General features: G+C 40.0%; 1 protein-coding gene across 1 annotated transcript in view; it reads right to left on the reverse strand.

Moving 5' to 3' along the window:
* Positions 1 to 17,285, reverse strand: part of SPAG17 (sperm associated antigen 17) — a 355,700-nt gene that overhangs the window by 83,826 nt on the left and 254,589 nt on the right. The window contains exons 26-29 of the mRNA XM_063445995.1: positions 6,571 to 6,767; positions 6,086 to 6,143; positions 5,906 to 6,022; positions 2,039 to 2,259 (exon numbers count right to left, since the gene is read on the reverse strand). Coding sequence (XP_063302065.1) covers positions 2,039 to 2,259; positions 5,906 to 6,022; positions 6,086 to 6,143; positions 6,571 to 6,767 — 593 coding nt within the window. The remainder of the gene's footprint in view (positions 1 to 2,038; positions 2,260 to 5,905; positions 6,023 to 6,085; positions 6,144 to 6,570; positions 6,768 to 17,285) is intronic.

The following is a 17,285-nucleotide window of genomic DNA, read 5'->3' on the forward strand; positions in this document are numbered from 1 at the left end:
GACAGACCCTCCAATTCCCAATCCCAGATAGAGACAGACCCTCTATTTCCCTATCCCAGATAGAGACAGACCCTCTATTTCCCTATCCCAGATAGAGACAGACCCTCTATTTCCCAATCCCAGATAGAGACAGACCCTCCAATTCCCTATCCCAGATAGAGACAGACCCTCCAATTCCCAATCCCAGATAGAGACAGACCCTCCAATTCCCAATCCCAGATAGAGACAGACCCTCTATTTCCCTATCCCAGATAGAGACAGACCCTCTATTTCCCAATCCCAGATAGAGACAGACCCTCTATTTCCCTATCCCAGATAGAGACAGACCCTCTATTTCCCTATCCCAGATAGAGACAGACCCTCTATTTCCCTATCCCAGATAGAGACAGACCCTCTATTTCCCTATCCCAGATAGAGACAGACCCTCTATTTCCCAATCCCAGATAGAGACAGACCCTCTATTTCCCTATCCCAGATAGAGACAGACCCTCTATTTCCCTATCCCAGATAGAGACAGACCCTCTATTTCCCTATCCCAGATAAAGACAGACCCTCTATTTCCCAATCCCAGATAGAGACAGACCCTCTATTTCCCTATCCCAGATAGAGACAGACCCTCTATTTCCCTATCCCAGATAGAGACAGACCCTCTATTTCCCTATCCCAGATAAAGACAGACCCTCTATTTCCCAATCCCAGATAGAGACAGACCCTCTATTTCCCTATCCCAGATAGAGACAGACCCTCTATTTCCCAATCCCAGATAGAGACAGACCCTCCAATTCCCAATCCCAGATAAAGACAGACTCTCTATTTCCCTATCCCAGATAGAGACAGACCCTCTATTTCCCTATCCCAGATAGAGACAGACCCTCTATTTCTCTATCCCAGATAGAGACAGACCCTCCAATTCCCAATCCCAGATAAAGACAGACTCTCTATTTCCCTATCCCAGATAGAGACAGACCCTCTATTTCTCAATCCCAGATAGAGACAGACCCTCCAATTTCCTATCCCAGATAGAGACAGACCCTCCAATTCCCTATCCCAGATAGAGACAGACCCTCCAATTCCATATCCCAGATAGAGACAGACCCTCCAATTTCCTATCCCAGATAGAGACAGACCCTCTATTTCCCAATCCCAGATAGAGACAGACCCTCCAATTTCCTATCCCAGATAGAGACAGACCCTCTATTTCCCAGTCCCAGATAGAGACAGACCCTCTATTTCCCTATCCCAGTTAGAGACAGACTCTCCAATTCCCTATCCAAGATAGAGACAGACCCCTTAATTCCCTATCCCAGATAAAGACAGACCCTTCAATTCCCTATCCCAGATAGAGACAGACCCTCCAATTCACATCCCAGATAGAGACAGGCCTTCTATTTCCCAATCCCAGATAGAGACAGACCCTCCAATTTCCCATCCCAGATAGAGACAGACCCTCCAATTTCCCATACCAGGTAGAGACAGACCCTCCAATTCCCTATCCCAGATAGAGACAGACCCTCCAATTCCCCATCCCAGATAGAGACAGACCCTCCAATTTCCTATCCCAGATAGAGACAGACCCTCCAATTTCCCTATCCCAGATATAGACAGACCCTCTATTTACCTATCCCAGATATAGACAGACCCTCTATTTACCTATCCCAGATAGAGACAGACCCTCTTTTTCAGAATCCCAGATAGAGACAGACCCTCCAATTTCCCAATCCCAGATAGAGACAGACCCTCCAATTTCCCAATACCAGATAGAGACAGACCATCCAATTCCCTAATCCCAGATAGAGACAGACCCTCCAATTCCCTATCCCAGATAGAGACAGACCCTCCAATTCCCTATCCCAGATAGAGACAGACCCTATAATTCCCTATCCCAGATAGAGACAGACCCTCCAATTCCCTATCCCAGATAGAGACAGACCGTTCAATTAACTATTGCATATTGCAGATAGGACACCGCCCCCTAAACCCTTTTCCAGATGATCCTCATTGATCTACTGTGACATTAACAGTAACTGTGTTGACTTGCCGTTCTGTTCACCGGGTCAGTGGATTTAAAGGACAAGACAGGGCTCAGTTCCAGTCTCTCGGATCCTCTGGTTCCTATTTTCTGGCCAGAAGGGGTAGTTGTGATCCAGGTCCCAGGCTTTATTTCGGGGACAGTAATTACCGGGGCTGGGGGCTCTAGGCCAGGTGCCTCCACACTTTCTTGCCTTGCTGAGGTGGTCATTGTTTTGTGACCACTTTTCCCTGCAGACACAAAATAAAATACTTTCTTAACATTTGCTCTGTTGGCCTTCGATATTTTTTCAACTTTCCATCCACCCATTCTTTTAGCTTTTGTAAATACATTTCATTAGGTTTATAATATTGCACAAAGGTCACACATTTAGCCTGTTACAAACTAAACGTTACAGGAGACCACCAATGAAACAAATAGAAATACATTTGCACAAGCCCAGCGACAACATAAAAGGGACCCAGGTATTAGATGCTCAGCTGCATTTACAATTCTAGTTGGGAGAGACGTTTTATAAGTTGAATTTGTAAGTCAGTAAGGCTTTTCCTTGTGTTTTACTGGGATTGAGCTTGGCTCAGAACACAGCCATTAGTTGGGTTTCACTGTAACTATCTCCCATTTTACCATTAGATATGGGCAGGCATTCATTTAAGGCTCTCAGTGTTTAACACTGGATCGTTCAAAAAGCCATTCAGTGTCTGTCTAATCAGTTGGCATCTTTGTGATGTAACTGCCTGCTCTCTCTTAGCAACTCTAGCAGGGGACATGATATGGTCTATCTGCGGCAGAGGGGTCTCCAATAATTGCTGAAAGCTATGGAGTCTAGGCCAGGGGAGAAATCTGAGTCATGTATCAGAGAAAGGAGGGAGAAACGAAATAAGGAGAAATCATATGTCTTAGCTATAGAGTAACACAACTGGTTTGGTACCTACATGTCTTCTGCTACGAGGGTGTGGAAGCCATCATACTGCTTACAATGGTACCCAGTTTGTGGGCCTTTCTTTTGTCCATGCTAACACATAAAAGATGGCAGCAGGTACGTTAAGAAGATTTAAAGGTTCCTTGAGTTTTGGGTAGGTTTAGTTACTATTTTCTGTCTAGGTCTCCATCCTCACTATATGTATCTACACATTCTTCAGAAAGAGTTAGTGGAATTGTGATAGGGATTCTGTGACCTTTGAAGACCAAATATTCATTATTAAAAGGGATGTTATAGTCACCATAACAACTATAGCTTAATGTAGTTCTCGTGTCCAAAGCTAATCCTTGCAGGCTTTTTAATGTAAACAGTGCCTTTTCAGAGAAAAGGCAGCGTTTACATTACTGCCTAGGAACACCTCTAGTGGGAGGCACTGATGTTCAACGTGTCCACGCTTTGCATGAAGACTTAAACGCTTTATCATGTGTCTACCTGGGGGTGTTTGCTGGTTCTTAGGAATTTTGGGTAAAAATTGAGTGGCAGTGATTCAATGCATCTCTATGAGATGATGCTGATTAGTGCTGTAAAGGATCCTGCTATCTGTGCATTGCGGCGTTTAGCCGTACATGCGCAATAGCACCCCAATGCTTTCCTATGGGAAAGCACTGGATTGGCTTAGATCAGGGCTTGACAAATTTGTTTGGAATCTAGGAGTCAGCTAGAAAAGTTAGGAGCCAGTCATTTTCAACAAACAAATTTTTTTCAAATGCAAATCTTAAAGGGACACTATAACCACCAGAACCACTACAGCTTGATTTAGTTGTTCTGGTGTCTGTAGCTTGTCCCTGCAGGCTTTTCAGTAAAAAGGCAGTGTTTACATTGCTGCTTAGTAACAGCTCTAGTGACAGTCACTCAGACGGCCACTAGAGAGTCCTGGGACAGGACTGCACATGCACAAAATCCTAAGGGAAAGCATTGGGTTAGATAAGATCATGAAGATTGATAATCTCAGCCATGGAGATGGGACCAGCCGTGGTGAAACTGGCATGGTGTATGAAAAAAGGCGATCGGAGCGGGCGGGTACCTAAATACCTAAATGCACACACACACTCTCAGGCTCACACACACTCTGACAACAGGCTTGCTCATACACACACACTCACTCTGACAGGCTCACACACATTGTCAGGTTCACACAAACACACACCCACTGACAGGCTCACACAACAGGCACACACACTCTCACACTCACTCTGACAGGCGCACACACTCTCACACTCACTCTGATAGGCGCACACACTCTCACACTAACTCTGATAGGCGCACACACTCTCACACTCACTCTGATAGGCGCACACACACACTCTCACTCTGACAGGCTCACACACACACTCTCACTCTGACAAGCTCACACACACACTCTCACTCTGACAGGCTCACACACACACTCTCACTCTGACAGGCTCACACACACACTCTCACTCTGACAGGCTCACACACATACATTTTTGTTTTAATTGAAACCCACTCAGCCTCCCTACCTTTGGAATATGCTTAGTGAATCTTACCCTGGGGTCCAGTGGGGCTGCTCTCTTCCTGCAGTTCCTTTCTGCTCTCTACTCCTTGCGTGCACTCTGGGACCAGAATGACGTCATATTCCGGCTAGTGGCATCATTAAACAGCACGAAGGTGCAGAGAGGAACTGCAGTAAGATTACTGCTCCCTCGCACGCCGCCTACAATGCTCCCGCGGGCTGCCGGCTTCATGCTGCCTCAGCCAGTCGCCTCCATCCTCCTCAGGGTGGTCGGCTCCATGCTGCCTCAACCGTCTGGCCGCCTCCATGCTCCCGAAGACGGACGGCTCTAATATTCCCTGCGGTGGCCGCCTTCAACGCTCCCTCGACGACCACATTAACTAAAGAGCTGGCAAATCCCAGACGCCAGGGCAAAATTTCTAGTCGCAGTGGCGACCTGGGATTTGTCAAGCCCTGGTTTAGATTATCAAATTTGATAATCTTAGTCAAGGAGGCGGAGCTGGGTGGATCCAGCTGCGACAAGACTGGCGAGGCACTGGAAAGGCTGATCACCTAAACCATTCTTTCAAAACTATAGTATCAGAAATACACATTTCATTTTTTTTAACCCCTCCTACTAATTATTTTTTAAAATGTAATATTTATTACATATAATACCATATAAAACATTCATGAAACATTTACATATTCTTTAGCATAGGGAATTCACCTAAAAAGCAAAAGTAATATATCATGGGCTGTACAAAAAAAATCTGTGACACACTCAACACAAAAATTAGACAAACATCAAGAAATAATAAGAGAACCAGCAAAAATATGTAATAAATATATAAACACACACATCTACCCCACATCTCTACAAACCCCTGTGTGCCTCTGCCCTGGCTCACCCCTTCATCCCACATATTTATCTGCCCTTTTCACCCCTAGTCAGTCTGATTTCTCTTCCTCCCTCCAGCCTGAGTGGGTTTTGCTGTGCCAGGCTCCTGTTCTCACCCTCCATCCATCCTGTGAGTGCTCCATGTGAGAGGGGAGCAGGGGGTATGAAGTCACTTCCTGCCCCCTCCCATCCTCACACCTATCACTGTGTACTGTCTGCAGGGAGAGAGAGGAGACCTGACAGTGAGAGCAGGTAAGCTGCCAGGTCTCACGCTGAATGGGGGAATGGAATTGCAGGGTAACAGGTCGCTGGGGCTCTGTCTCACCATGGGCCCAAGCAAACTTCCTTATAACTGTGGAGATCAGAAGCATGAGTGCAGCCGGGCCCCTGACTGCCTGTGGCCCTCGGTCCGAGTGGTCAGTCCGCCCCTACTCACACACATTCTGACAACCAGTAACTGCACTCCGCTGTATCAGTGAAACTCAGATGTAATATTCCGTTTCATTCACAGGACACACGTTCAATTGATCTGGTAAAGATTACCTTTCTTGGTCACTTGTTCAGGTACCGGTTCTGGCTTTTGATCATCTTGTCGGGCTGATGGAGGTGTTGCTGGGTGAGCATCAAGAACTTTAGGAGGTAATGAGGAGGGACCAGAAGGCTGGACAATGGGACCAGAAGGCTGGACAATGGGACCAGAAGGCTGGACAATGGGACCAGAAGGCTGGACAATGGGACCAGAGTCTGGACTCTGGCAAACCGTTCCATCAGGAAAGAGAACCTGGGACATTAAATATCATTAACATCAAATAAATCCCAGACAGAGCTACCTTTTAGTAATAAACCCCACTTACGTTAACCTTGGATCCTGTACTGGTCACCACTTAGTTGAGAAATTAAATTACCAGCTGGGTCAGTCCCCCTGACTGGCTTAAAGTTCTAGTAAATTCCCTTCCCCCAGATCACGTGGCATTGCTAGCCAGAGAGAGGACAGAAACTGGAGGATCCAATTATATAAAATCCAGTCAGAGACTCACGTAAAATGAAAAAGACTAATACAGAGCCTGGCTTTAAAGATTGGTCAGATAGAGGAATTGAAGGACCCGGTTATTCGGCTCCTATCAATGACTGGTGGAAAGTAAGGAATTAATCAAAGTATAGCTCTAATGGCCAGCCATGGATCTGGTGAATTTGGGTAGTTTCCTTACCTGGGTAGATCCATCCAGCATGTATTTCACCACGATCCCCGAGGCTGTGACCACACGGGAAGCTTCCTTTACTGCCTGATTCCTAGTCCCTTTGTACATTTGGCTTTTCCTCACTCTCACGGGGTAGCTTTGTCGGATCAGCAGTTTTTGACTGTTCTCCGAATGCGCAGTAAGCTTCGTCTCCAACTTCTTCCCGCCTGAAAAAAACACAAACAATGGCTTACTGATATTATTCATCTGACTCCAGGTTTTGTTCCTCTGCTCGTCTACCGTTTTTGCCTGATTGCCGCCTGTCCTGACTACTGATATTGACCTTGACTACTCTCTTTGGATTTACCCTTGCCTGTACTGCGTTCCTGGAAGCCCTGGTTATTATCAGCCCCATTGCACTGTTTCACGGCCTTGGGGATTTCTGCATTAAGTCCCCTTGACTTGTGTCGTATTGCAAAGAGTGCTTTAACTCTGCGTGTCGGACTCCCACTCCAGGTAAGATCTGTGACATCTATACTGTATTATTCCAACTAATCTCTGTAAGGAGGTATCATTACTGGTCTCTATACTGTATTATTCCTACTAATCTCTGTAAGGAGGTATCATTACTGGTCTCTATACTGTATTATTCCCACTAATCTCTGTAAGGAGGTATCGTTACTGGTCTCTATACTGTATTATTCCCACTAATCTCTGTAAGGAGGTATCATTACTGGTCTCTATACTGTATTATTCCCACTAATCTCTGTAAGGAGGTATCATTACTGGTCTCTATACTGTATTATTCCTACTAATCTCTGTAAGGAGGTATCATTACTGGTCTCTATACTGTATTATTCCTACTAATCTCTGTAAGGAGGTATCATTACCGGTCTCTATACTGTATTATTCCTACTAATCTCTGTAAGGAGGTATCGTTACTGGTCTCTATACTGTATTATTCCAACTAATCTCTGTAAGGAGGTATCGTTACTGGTCTCTATACTGTATTATTCCCACTAATCTCTGTAAGGAGGTATCGTTACCGGTCTCTATACTGTATTATTCCTACTAATCTCTGTAAGGAGGTATCATTACTGGTCTCTATACTGTATTATTCCCACTAATCTCTGTAAGGAGGTATCATTACTGGTCTCTATACTGTATTATTCCTACTAATCTCTGTAAGGAGGTATCATTACCGGTCTCTATACTGTATTATTCCCACTAATCTCTGTAAGGAGGTATCATTACTGGTCTCTATACTGTATTATTCCAACTAATCTCTGTAAGGAGGTATCATTACCGGTCTCTATACTGTATTATTCCTACTAATCTCTGTAAGGAGGTATCATTACTGGTCTCTATACTGTATTATTCCCACTAATCTCTGTAAGGAGGTATCATTACTGGTCTCTATACTGTATTATTCCTACTAATCTCTGTAAGGAGGTATCATTACCGGTCTCTATACTGTATTATTCCCACTAATCTCTGTAAGGAGGTATCATTACTGGTCTCTATACTGTATTATTCCAACTAATCTCTGTAAGGAGGTATCATTACCGGTCTCTATACTGTATTATTCCTACTAATCTCTGTAAGGAGGTATCGTTACTGGTCTCTATACTGTATTATTCCTACTAATCTCTGTAAGGAGGTATCGTTACTGGTCTCTATACTGTATTATTCCCACTAATCTCTGTAAGGAGGTATCATTACCGGTCTCTATACTGTATTATTCCTACTAATCTCTGTAAGGAGGTATCATTACTGGTCTCTATACTGTATTATTCCAACTAATCTCTGTAAGGAGGTATCGTTACTGGTCTCTATACTGTATTATTCCTACTAATCTCTGTAAGGAGGTATCATTACTGGTCTCTATACTGTATTATTCCAACTAATCTCTGTAAGGAGGTATCGTTACTGGTCTCTATACTGTATTATTCCAACTAATCTCTGTAAGGAGGTATCGTTACTGGTCTCTATACTGTATTATTCCAACTAATCTCTGTAAGGAGGTATCATTACTGGTCTCTATACTGTATTATTCCAACTAATCTCTGTAAGGAGGTATCATTACTGGTCTCTATACTGTATTATTCCAACTAATCTCTGTAAGGAGGTATCGTTACCAGTCTCTATACTGTATTATTCCTACTAATCTCTGTAAGGAGGTATCATTACCGGTCTCTATACTGTATTATTCCTACTAATCTCTGTAAGGAGGTATCATTACTGGTCTCTATACTGTATTATTCCAACTAATCTCTGTAAGGAGGTATCATTACTGGTCTCTATACTGTATTATTCCCACTAATCTCTGTAAGGAGGTATCATTACTGGTCTCTATACTGTATTATTCCAACTAATCTCTGTAAGGAGGTATCGTTACTGATCTCTATACTGTATTATTCCTACTAATCTCTGTAAGGAGGTATCATTACTGGTCTCTATACTGTATTATTCCTACTAATCTCTGTAAGGAGGTATCGTTACCAGTCTCTATACTGTATTATTCCTACTAATCTCTGTAAGGAGGTATCATTACTGGTCTCTATACTGTATTATTCCAACTAATCTCTGTAAGGAGGTATCATTACTGGTCTCTATACTGTATTATTCCCACTAATCTCTGTAAGGAGGTATCATTACTGGTCTCTATACTGTATTATTCCTACTAATCTCTGTAAGGAGGTATCATTACTGGTCTCTATACTGTATTATTCCAACTAATCTCTGTAAGGAGGTATCATTACTGGTCTCTATACTGTATTATTCCCACTAATCTCTGTAAGGAGGCATCATTACTGGTCTCTATACTGTATTATTCCAACTAATCTCAGTAAGGAGGTATCATTACTGGTCTCTATACTGTATTATTCCAACTAATCTCTGTAAGGAGGTATCGTTACTGGTCTCTATACTGTATTATTCCAACTAATCTCAGTAAGGAGGTATCATTACTGGTCTCTATACTGTATTATTCCAACTAATCTCAGTAAGGAGGTATCATTACTGGTCTCTATACTGTATTATTCCTACTAATCTCTGTAAGGAGGTATCATTACTGGTCTCTATACTGTATTATTCCAACTAATCTCAGTAAGGAGGTATCATTACTGGTCTCTATACTGTATTATTCCAACTAATCTCAGTAAGGAGGTATCATTACTGGTCTCTATACTGTATTATTCCAACTAATCTCTGTAAGGAGGTATCATTACCGGTCTCTATACTGTATTATTCCCACTAATCTCTGTAAGGAGGTATCGTTACTGGTCTCTATACTGTATTATTCCTACTAATCTCTGTAAAGAGGTATCATTACTGGTCTCTATACTGTATTATTCCCACTAATCTCTGTAAGGAGGTATCATTACTGGTCTCTATACTGTATTATTCCTACTAATCTCTGTAAGGAGGTATCATTACTGGTCTCTATACTGTATTATTCCTACTAATCTCTGTAAGGAGGTATCATTACTGGTCTCTATACTGTATTATTCCAACTAATCTCTGTAAGGATGTATCATTACTGGTCTCTATACTGTATTCTTCCTACTAATCTCTGTAAGGAGGTATCATTACTGGTCTCTATACTGTATTATTCTCACTAATCTCTGTAAGGAGGTATCATTACCGCTCTCTATACTGTATTATTCCCACTAATCTCTGTAAGGAGGTATCATTACTGGTCTCTATACTGTATTATTCCTACTAATCTCTGTAAGGAAGTATCATTACTGGTCTCTATACTGTATTATTCTCACTAATCTCTGTAAGGAGGTATCATTACCGCTCTCTATACTGTATTATTCCTACTAATCTCTGTAAGGAGGTATCATTACCGGTCTCTATACTGTATTATTCTCACTAATCTCTGTAAGGAGGTATCATTACCGCTCTCTATACTGTATTATTCCTACTAATCTCTGTAAGGAGGTATCATTACCGGTCTCTATACTGTATTATTCCTACTAATCTCTGTAAGGAGGTATCATTACTGGTCTCTATACTGTATTATTCTCACTAATCTCTGTAAGGAGGTATCATTACTGGTCTCTATACTGTATTATTCCCACTAATCTCTGTAAGGAGGTATCATTACCGGTATCTATACTGTATTATTCCCACTAATCTCTGTAAGGAGGTATCATTACTGGTCTCTATACTGTATTATTCCCACTAATCTCTGTAAGGAGGTATCATTACTGGTCTCTATACTGTATTATTCCTACTAATCTCTGTAAGGAGGTATCATTACCGGTCTCTATACTGTATTATTCCTACTAATCTAGGTAAGGAGGTATCGTTACCAGTCTCTATACTGTATTATTCCTACTAATCTCTGTAAGGAGGTATCATTACTGGTCTCTATACTGTATTATTCCTACTACTCTAGGTAAGGAGGTATCGTTACCAGTCTCTATACTGTATTATTCCTACTAATCTCTGTAAGGAGGTATCATTACTGGTCTCTATACTGTATTATTCCTACTAATCTCTGTAAGGAGGTATCATTACTGGTCTCTATACTGTATTATTCCTACTAATCTCTGTAAGGAGGTATCGTTACTGGTCTCTATACTGTATTATTCCTACTAATCTCTGTAAGGAGGTATCATTACTGGTCTCTATACTGTATTATTCCTACTAATCTCTGTAAGGAGGTATCATTACTGGTCTCTATACTGTATTATTCCTACTAATCTCTGTAAGGAGGTATCATTACTGGTCTCTATACTGTATTATTCCTACTAATCTCTGTAAGGAGGTATCATTACTGGTCTCTATACTGTATTATTCCTACTAATCTCTGTAAGGAGGTATCGTTACTGGTCTCTATACTGTATTATTCCAACTAATCTCTGTAAGGAGGTATCATTACCGCTCTCTATACTGTATTATTCCCACTAATCTCTGTAAGGAGGTATCATTACTGGTCTCTATACTGTATTATTCCTACTAATCTCTGTAAGGAGGTATCATTACTGGTCTTTATACTGTATTATACCAACTAATCTCTATAAGGGGGTATCATTACTGGTCTCTATACTGTATTATCCCCCCTAATCTCTGTAAGGAGGTATCATTACTGGTCTCTATACTGTATTATTCCCACTAATCTCTGTAAGGAGGTATTATTACTGGTCTCTATACTGTATTATTCCCACTAATCTCTGTAAGGAGGTATCATTACCGGTCTCTATACTGTATTATTCCAACTAATCTCTGTAAGGAGGTATCGTTACTGGTCTCTATACTGTATTATTCCTACTAATCTCTGCAAGGAGTTATCATTACCGGTCTCTATACTATATTATTCCTACTAATCACTGTAAGGAGGTATCATTACGGGTCTCTATACTGTATTATTCCTACTAATCTCTGCAAGGAGGTATCATTACCGGTCTCTATACTGTATTATTCCAACTAATCTCTGTAAGGAGGTATCGTTACTGGTCTCTATACTGTATTATTCCTACTAATCTCTGCAAGGAGTTATCATTACCGGTCTCTATACTATATTATTCCTACTAATCACTGTAAGGAGGTATCATTACGGGTCTCTATACTGTATTATTCCCACTAATCTCTGTAAGGAGGTATCATTACTGGTCTCTATACTGTATTATTCCAACTAATCTCTGTAAGGAGGTATCATTACTGGTCTCTATACTGTATTATTCCCACTAATCTCTGTAAGGAGGTATCATTACCGGTCTCTATACTGTATTATTCCCACTAATCTCTGTAAGGAGATATTATTACTGGTCTCTATACTGTATTATTCTCACTAATCTCTGTAAGAAGATATCATTATCGGTCTCTATACTGTATTATTCCTACTAATCTCTGTAAGGAGATATCATTACTGGTCTCTATACTGTATTATTCCTACTAATCTCTGTAAGGAGGTATCATTACTGGTCTCTATACTGTATTATTCCTACTAATCTCTGTAAGGAGGTATCATTACTGGTCTCTATACTGTATTATTCCTACTAATCTCTGTAAGGAGGTATCATTACCGGTCTCTATACTGTATTATTCCAACTAATCTCTGTAAGGAGGTATCATTACTGGTCTCTATACTGTATTATTCCCACTAATCTCTGTAAGGAGGTATCATTACTGGTCTCTATACTGTATTATTCCCACTAATCTCTGTAAGGAGGTATCATTACCGGTCTCTATACTGTATTATTCCCACTAATCTCTGTAAGGAGGTATCGTTACCAGTCTCTATACTGTATTATTCCAACTAATCTCGGTAAGGAGGTATCGTTACCAGTCTCTATACTGTATTATTCCTACTAATCTCTGTAAGGAGGTATCATTACTGGTCTCTATACTGTATTATTCCAACTAATCTCTGTAAGGAGGTATCGTTACCAGTCTCTATACTGTATTATTCCTACTAATCTCTGTAAGGAGGTATCATTACTGGTCTCTATACTGTATTATTCCAACTAATCTCTGTAAGGAGGTATCGTTACTGGTCTCTATACTGTATTATTCCTACTAATCTCTGTAAGGAGGTATCATTACTGGTCTCTATACTGTATTATTCCTACTAATCTCTGTAAGGAGGTATCGTTACCAGTCTCTATACTGTATTATTCCTACTAATCTCTGTAAGGAGGTATCATTACTGGTCTCTATACTGTATTATTCCAACTAATCTCTGTAAGGAGGTATCGTTACCAGTCTCTATACTGTATTATTCCTACTAATCTCTGTAAGGAGGTATCATTACTGGTCTCTATACTGTATTATTCCCACTAATCTCTGTAAGGAGGTATCATTACTGGTCTCTATACTGTATTATTCCAACTAATCTCAGTAAGGAGGTATCATTACTGGTCTCTATACTGTATTATTCCCACTAATCTCTGTAAGGAGGTATCATTACTGGTCTCTATACTGTATTATTCCAACTAATCTCAGTAAGGAGGTATCATTACTGGTCTCTATACTGTATTATTCCAACTAATCTCTGTAAGGAGGTATCGTTACTGGTCTCTATACTGTATTATTCCAACTAATCTCAGTAAGGAGGTATCATTACTGGTCTCTATACTGTATTATTCCAACTAATCTCAGTAAGGAGGTATCATTACTGGTCTCTATACTGTATTATTCCAACTAATCTCTGTAAGGAGGTATCATTACCGGTCTCTATACTGTATTATTCCCACTAATCTCTGTAAGGAGGTATCGTTACTGGTCTCTATACTGTATTATTCCTACTAATCTCTGTAAAGAGGTATCATTACTGGTCTCTATACTGTATTATTCCCACTAATCTCTGTAAGGAGGTATCATTACTGGTCTCTATACTGTATTATTCCTACTAATCTCTGTAAGGAGGTATCATTACTGGTCTCTATACTGTATTATTCCTACTAATCTCTGTAAGGAGGTATCATTACTGGTCTCTATACTGTATTATTCCAACTAATCTCTGTAAGGAGGTATCATTACTGGTCTCTATACTGTATTCTTCCTACTAATCTCTGTAAGGAGGTATCATTACTGGTCTCTATACTGTATTATTCTCACTAATCTCTGTAAGGAGGTATCATTACCGCTCTCTATACTGTATTATTCCTACTAATCTCTGTAAGGAGGTATCATTACTGGTCTCTATACTGTATTATACCTACTAATCTCTGTAAGGAGGTATCATTACTGGTCTCTATACTGTATTATACCTACTAATCTCTGTAAGGAGGTATCATTACTGGTCTCTATACTGTATTATTCTCACTAATCTCTGTAAGGAGGTATCATTACCGCTCTCTATACTGTATTATTCCTACTAATCTCTGTAAGGAGGTATCATTACCGGTCTCTATACTGTATTATTCCCACTAATCTCTGTAAGGAGGTATCATTACCGCTCTCTATACTGTATTATTCCTACTAATCTCTGTAAGGAGGTATCATTACCGGTCTCTATACTGTATTATTCCTACTAATCTCTGTAAGGAGGTATCATTACTGGTCTCTATACTGTATTATTCTCACTAATCTCTGTAAGGAGGTATCATTACTGGTCTCTATACTGTATTATTCCCACTAATCTCTGTAAGGAGGTATCATTACCGGTCTCTATACTGTATTATTCCTACTAATCTCTGTAAGGAGGTATCATTACCGGTCTCTATACTGTATTATTCCCACTAATCTCTGTAAGGAGGTATCATTACTGGTCTCTATACTGTATTATTCCTACTAATCTCTGTAAGGAGGTATCATTACTGGTCTCTATACTGTATTATTCCCACTAATCTCTGTAAGGAGGTATCATTACTGGTCTCTATACTGTATTATTCCTACTAATCTCTGTAAGGAGGTATCGTTACCAGTCTCTATACTGTATTATTCCTACTAATCTCTGTAAGGAGGTATCATTACTGGTCTCTATACTGTATTATTCCTACTAATCTCTGTAAGGAGGTATCATTACTGGTCTCTATACTGTATTATTCCAACTAATCTCTGTAAGGAGGTATCATTACTGGTCTCTATACTGTATTCTTCCTACTAATCTCTGTAAGGAGGTATCATTACTGGTCTCTATACTGTATTATTCTCACTAATCTCTGTAAGGAGGTATCATTACCGCTCTCTATACTGTATTATTCCTACTAATCTCTGTAAGGAGGTATCATTACTGGTCTCTATACTGTATTATTCCTACTAATCTCTGTAAGGAGGTATCATTACTGGTCTCTATACTGTATTATTCTCACTAATCTCTGTAAGGAGGTATCATTACCGCTCTCTATACTGTATTATTCCTACTAATCTCTGTAAGGAGGTATCATTACTGGTCTCTATACTGTATTATTCTCACTAATCTCTGTAAGGAGGTATCATTACCGCTCTCTATACTGTATTATTCCTACTAATCTCTGTAAGGAGGTATCATTACCGGTCTCTATACTGTATTATTCCCACTAATCTCTGTAAGGAGGTATCATTACCGCTCTCTATACTGTATTATTCCTACTAATCTCTGTAAGGAAGTTTCATTACCGGTCTCTATACCGTATTATTCCTACTAATCTCTGTAAGGAGGTATCATTACTGGTCTCTATACTGTATTATTCTAACTAATCTCTGTAAGGAGGTATCATTACTGGTCTCTATACTGTATTATTCCCACTAATCTCTGTAAGGAGGTATCATTACCGGTCTCTATACTGTATTATTCCTACTAATCTCTGTAAGGAGGTATCATTACCGGTCTCTATACTGTATTATTCCCACTAATCTCTGTAAGGAGGTATCATTACTGGTCTCTATACTGTATTATTCCTACTAATCTCTGTAAGGAGGTATCATTACTGGTCTCTATACTGTATTATTCCTACTAATCTCTGTAAGGAGGTATCATTACTGGTCTCTATACTGTATTATTCCCACTAATCTCTGTAAGGAGGTATCATTACTGGGCTCTATACTGTATTATTCCTACTAATCTCTGTAAGGAGGTATCATTACTGGTCTCTATACTGTATTATTCCAACTAATCTCTGTAAGGAGGTATCATTACTGGTCTCTATACTGTATTATTCCCACTAATCTCTGTAAGGAGGCATCATTACTGGTCTCTATACTGTATTATTCCAACTAATCTCAGTAAGGAGGTATCGTTACTGGTCTCTATACTGTATTATTCCAACTAATCTCAGTAAGGAGGTATCATTACTGGTCTCTATACTGTATTATTCCAACTAATCTCAGTAAGGAGGTATCATTACTGGTCTCTATACTGTATTATTCCTACTAATCTCTGTAAGGAGGTATCATTACTGGTCTCTATACTGTATTATTCCAACTAATCTCAGTAAGGAGGTATCATTACTGGTCTCTATACTGTATTATTCCAACTAATCTCAGTAAGGAGGTATCATTACTGGTCTCTATACTGTATTATTCCAACTAATCTCTGTAAGGAGGTATCATTACCGGTCTCTATACTGTATTATTCCCACTAATCTCTGTAAGGAGGTATCGTTACTGGTCTCTATACTGTATTATTCCTACTAATCTCTGTAAAGAGGTATCATTACTGGTCTCTATACTGTATTATTCCCACTAATCTCTGTAAGGAGGTATCATTACTGGTCTCTATACTGTATTATTCCTACTAATCTCTGTAAGGAGGTATCATTACTGGTCTCTATACTGTATTATTCCTACTAATCTCTGTAAGGAGGTATCATTACTGGTCTCTATACTGTATTATTCCAACTAATCTCTGTAAGGATGTATCATTACTGGTCTCTATACTGTATTCTTCCTACTAATCTCTGTAAGGAGGTATCATTACTGGTCTCTATACTGTATTATTCTCACTAATCTCTGTAAGGAGGTATCATTACCGCTCTCTATACTGTATTATTCCCACTAATCTCTGTAAGGAGGTATCATTACTGGTCTCTATACTGTATTATTCCTACTAATCTCTGTAAGGAGGTATCATTACTGGTCTCTATACTGTATTATTCTCACTAATCTCTGTAAGGAGGTATCATTACCGCTCTCTATACTGTATTATTCCTACTAATCTCTGTAAGGAGGTATCATTACCGGTCTCTATACTGTATTATTCTCACTAATCTCTGTAAGGAGGTATCATTACCGCTCTCTATACTGTATTATTCCTACTAATCTCTGTAAGGAGGTATCATTACCGGTCTCTATACTGTATTATTCCTACT

This window comes from Pelobates fuscus, chromosome 1 (assembly GCF_036172605.1).
Source record: "Pelobates fuscus isolate aPelFus1 chromosome 1, aPelFus1.pri, whole genome shotgun sequence".
Classification (NCBI taxonomy): Eukaryota; Metazoa; Chordata; class Amphibia; order Anura; family Pelobatidae; genus Pelobates; species Pelobates fuscus.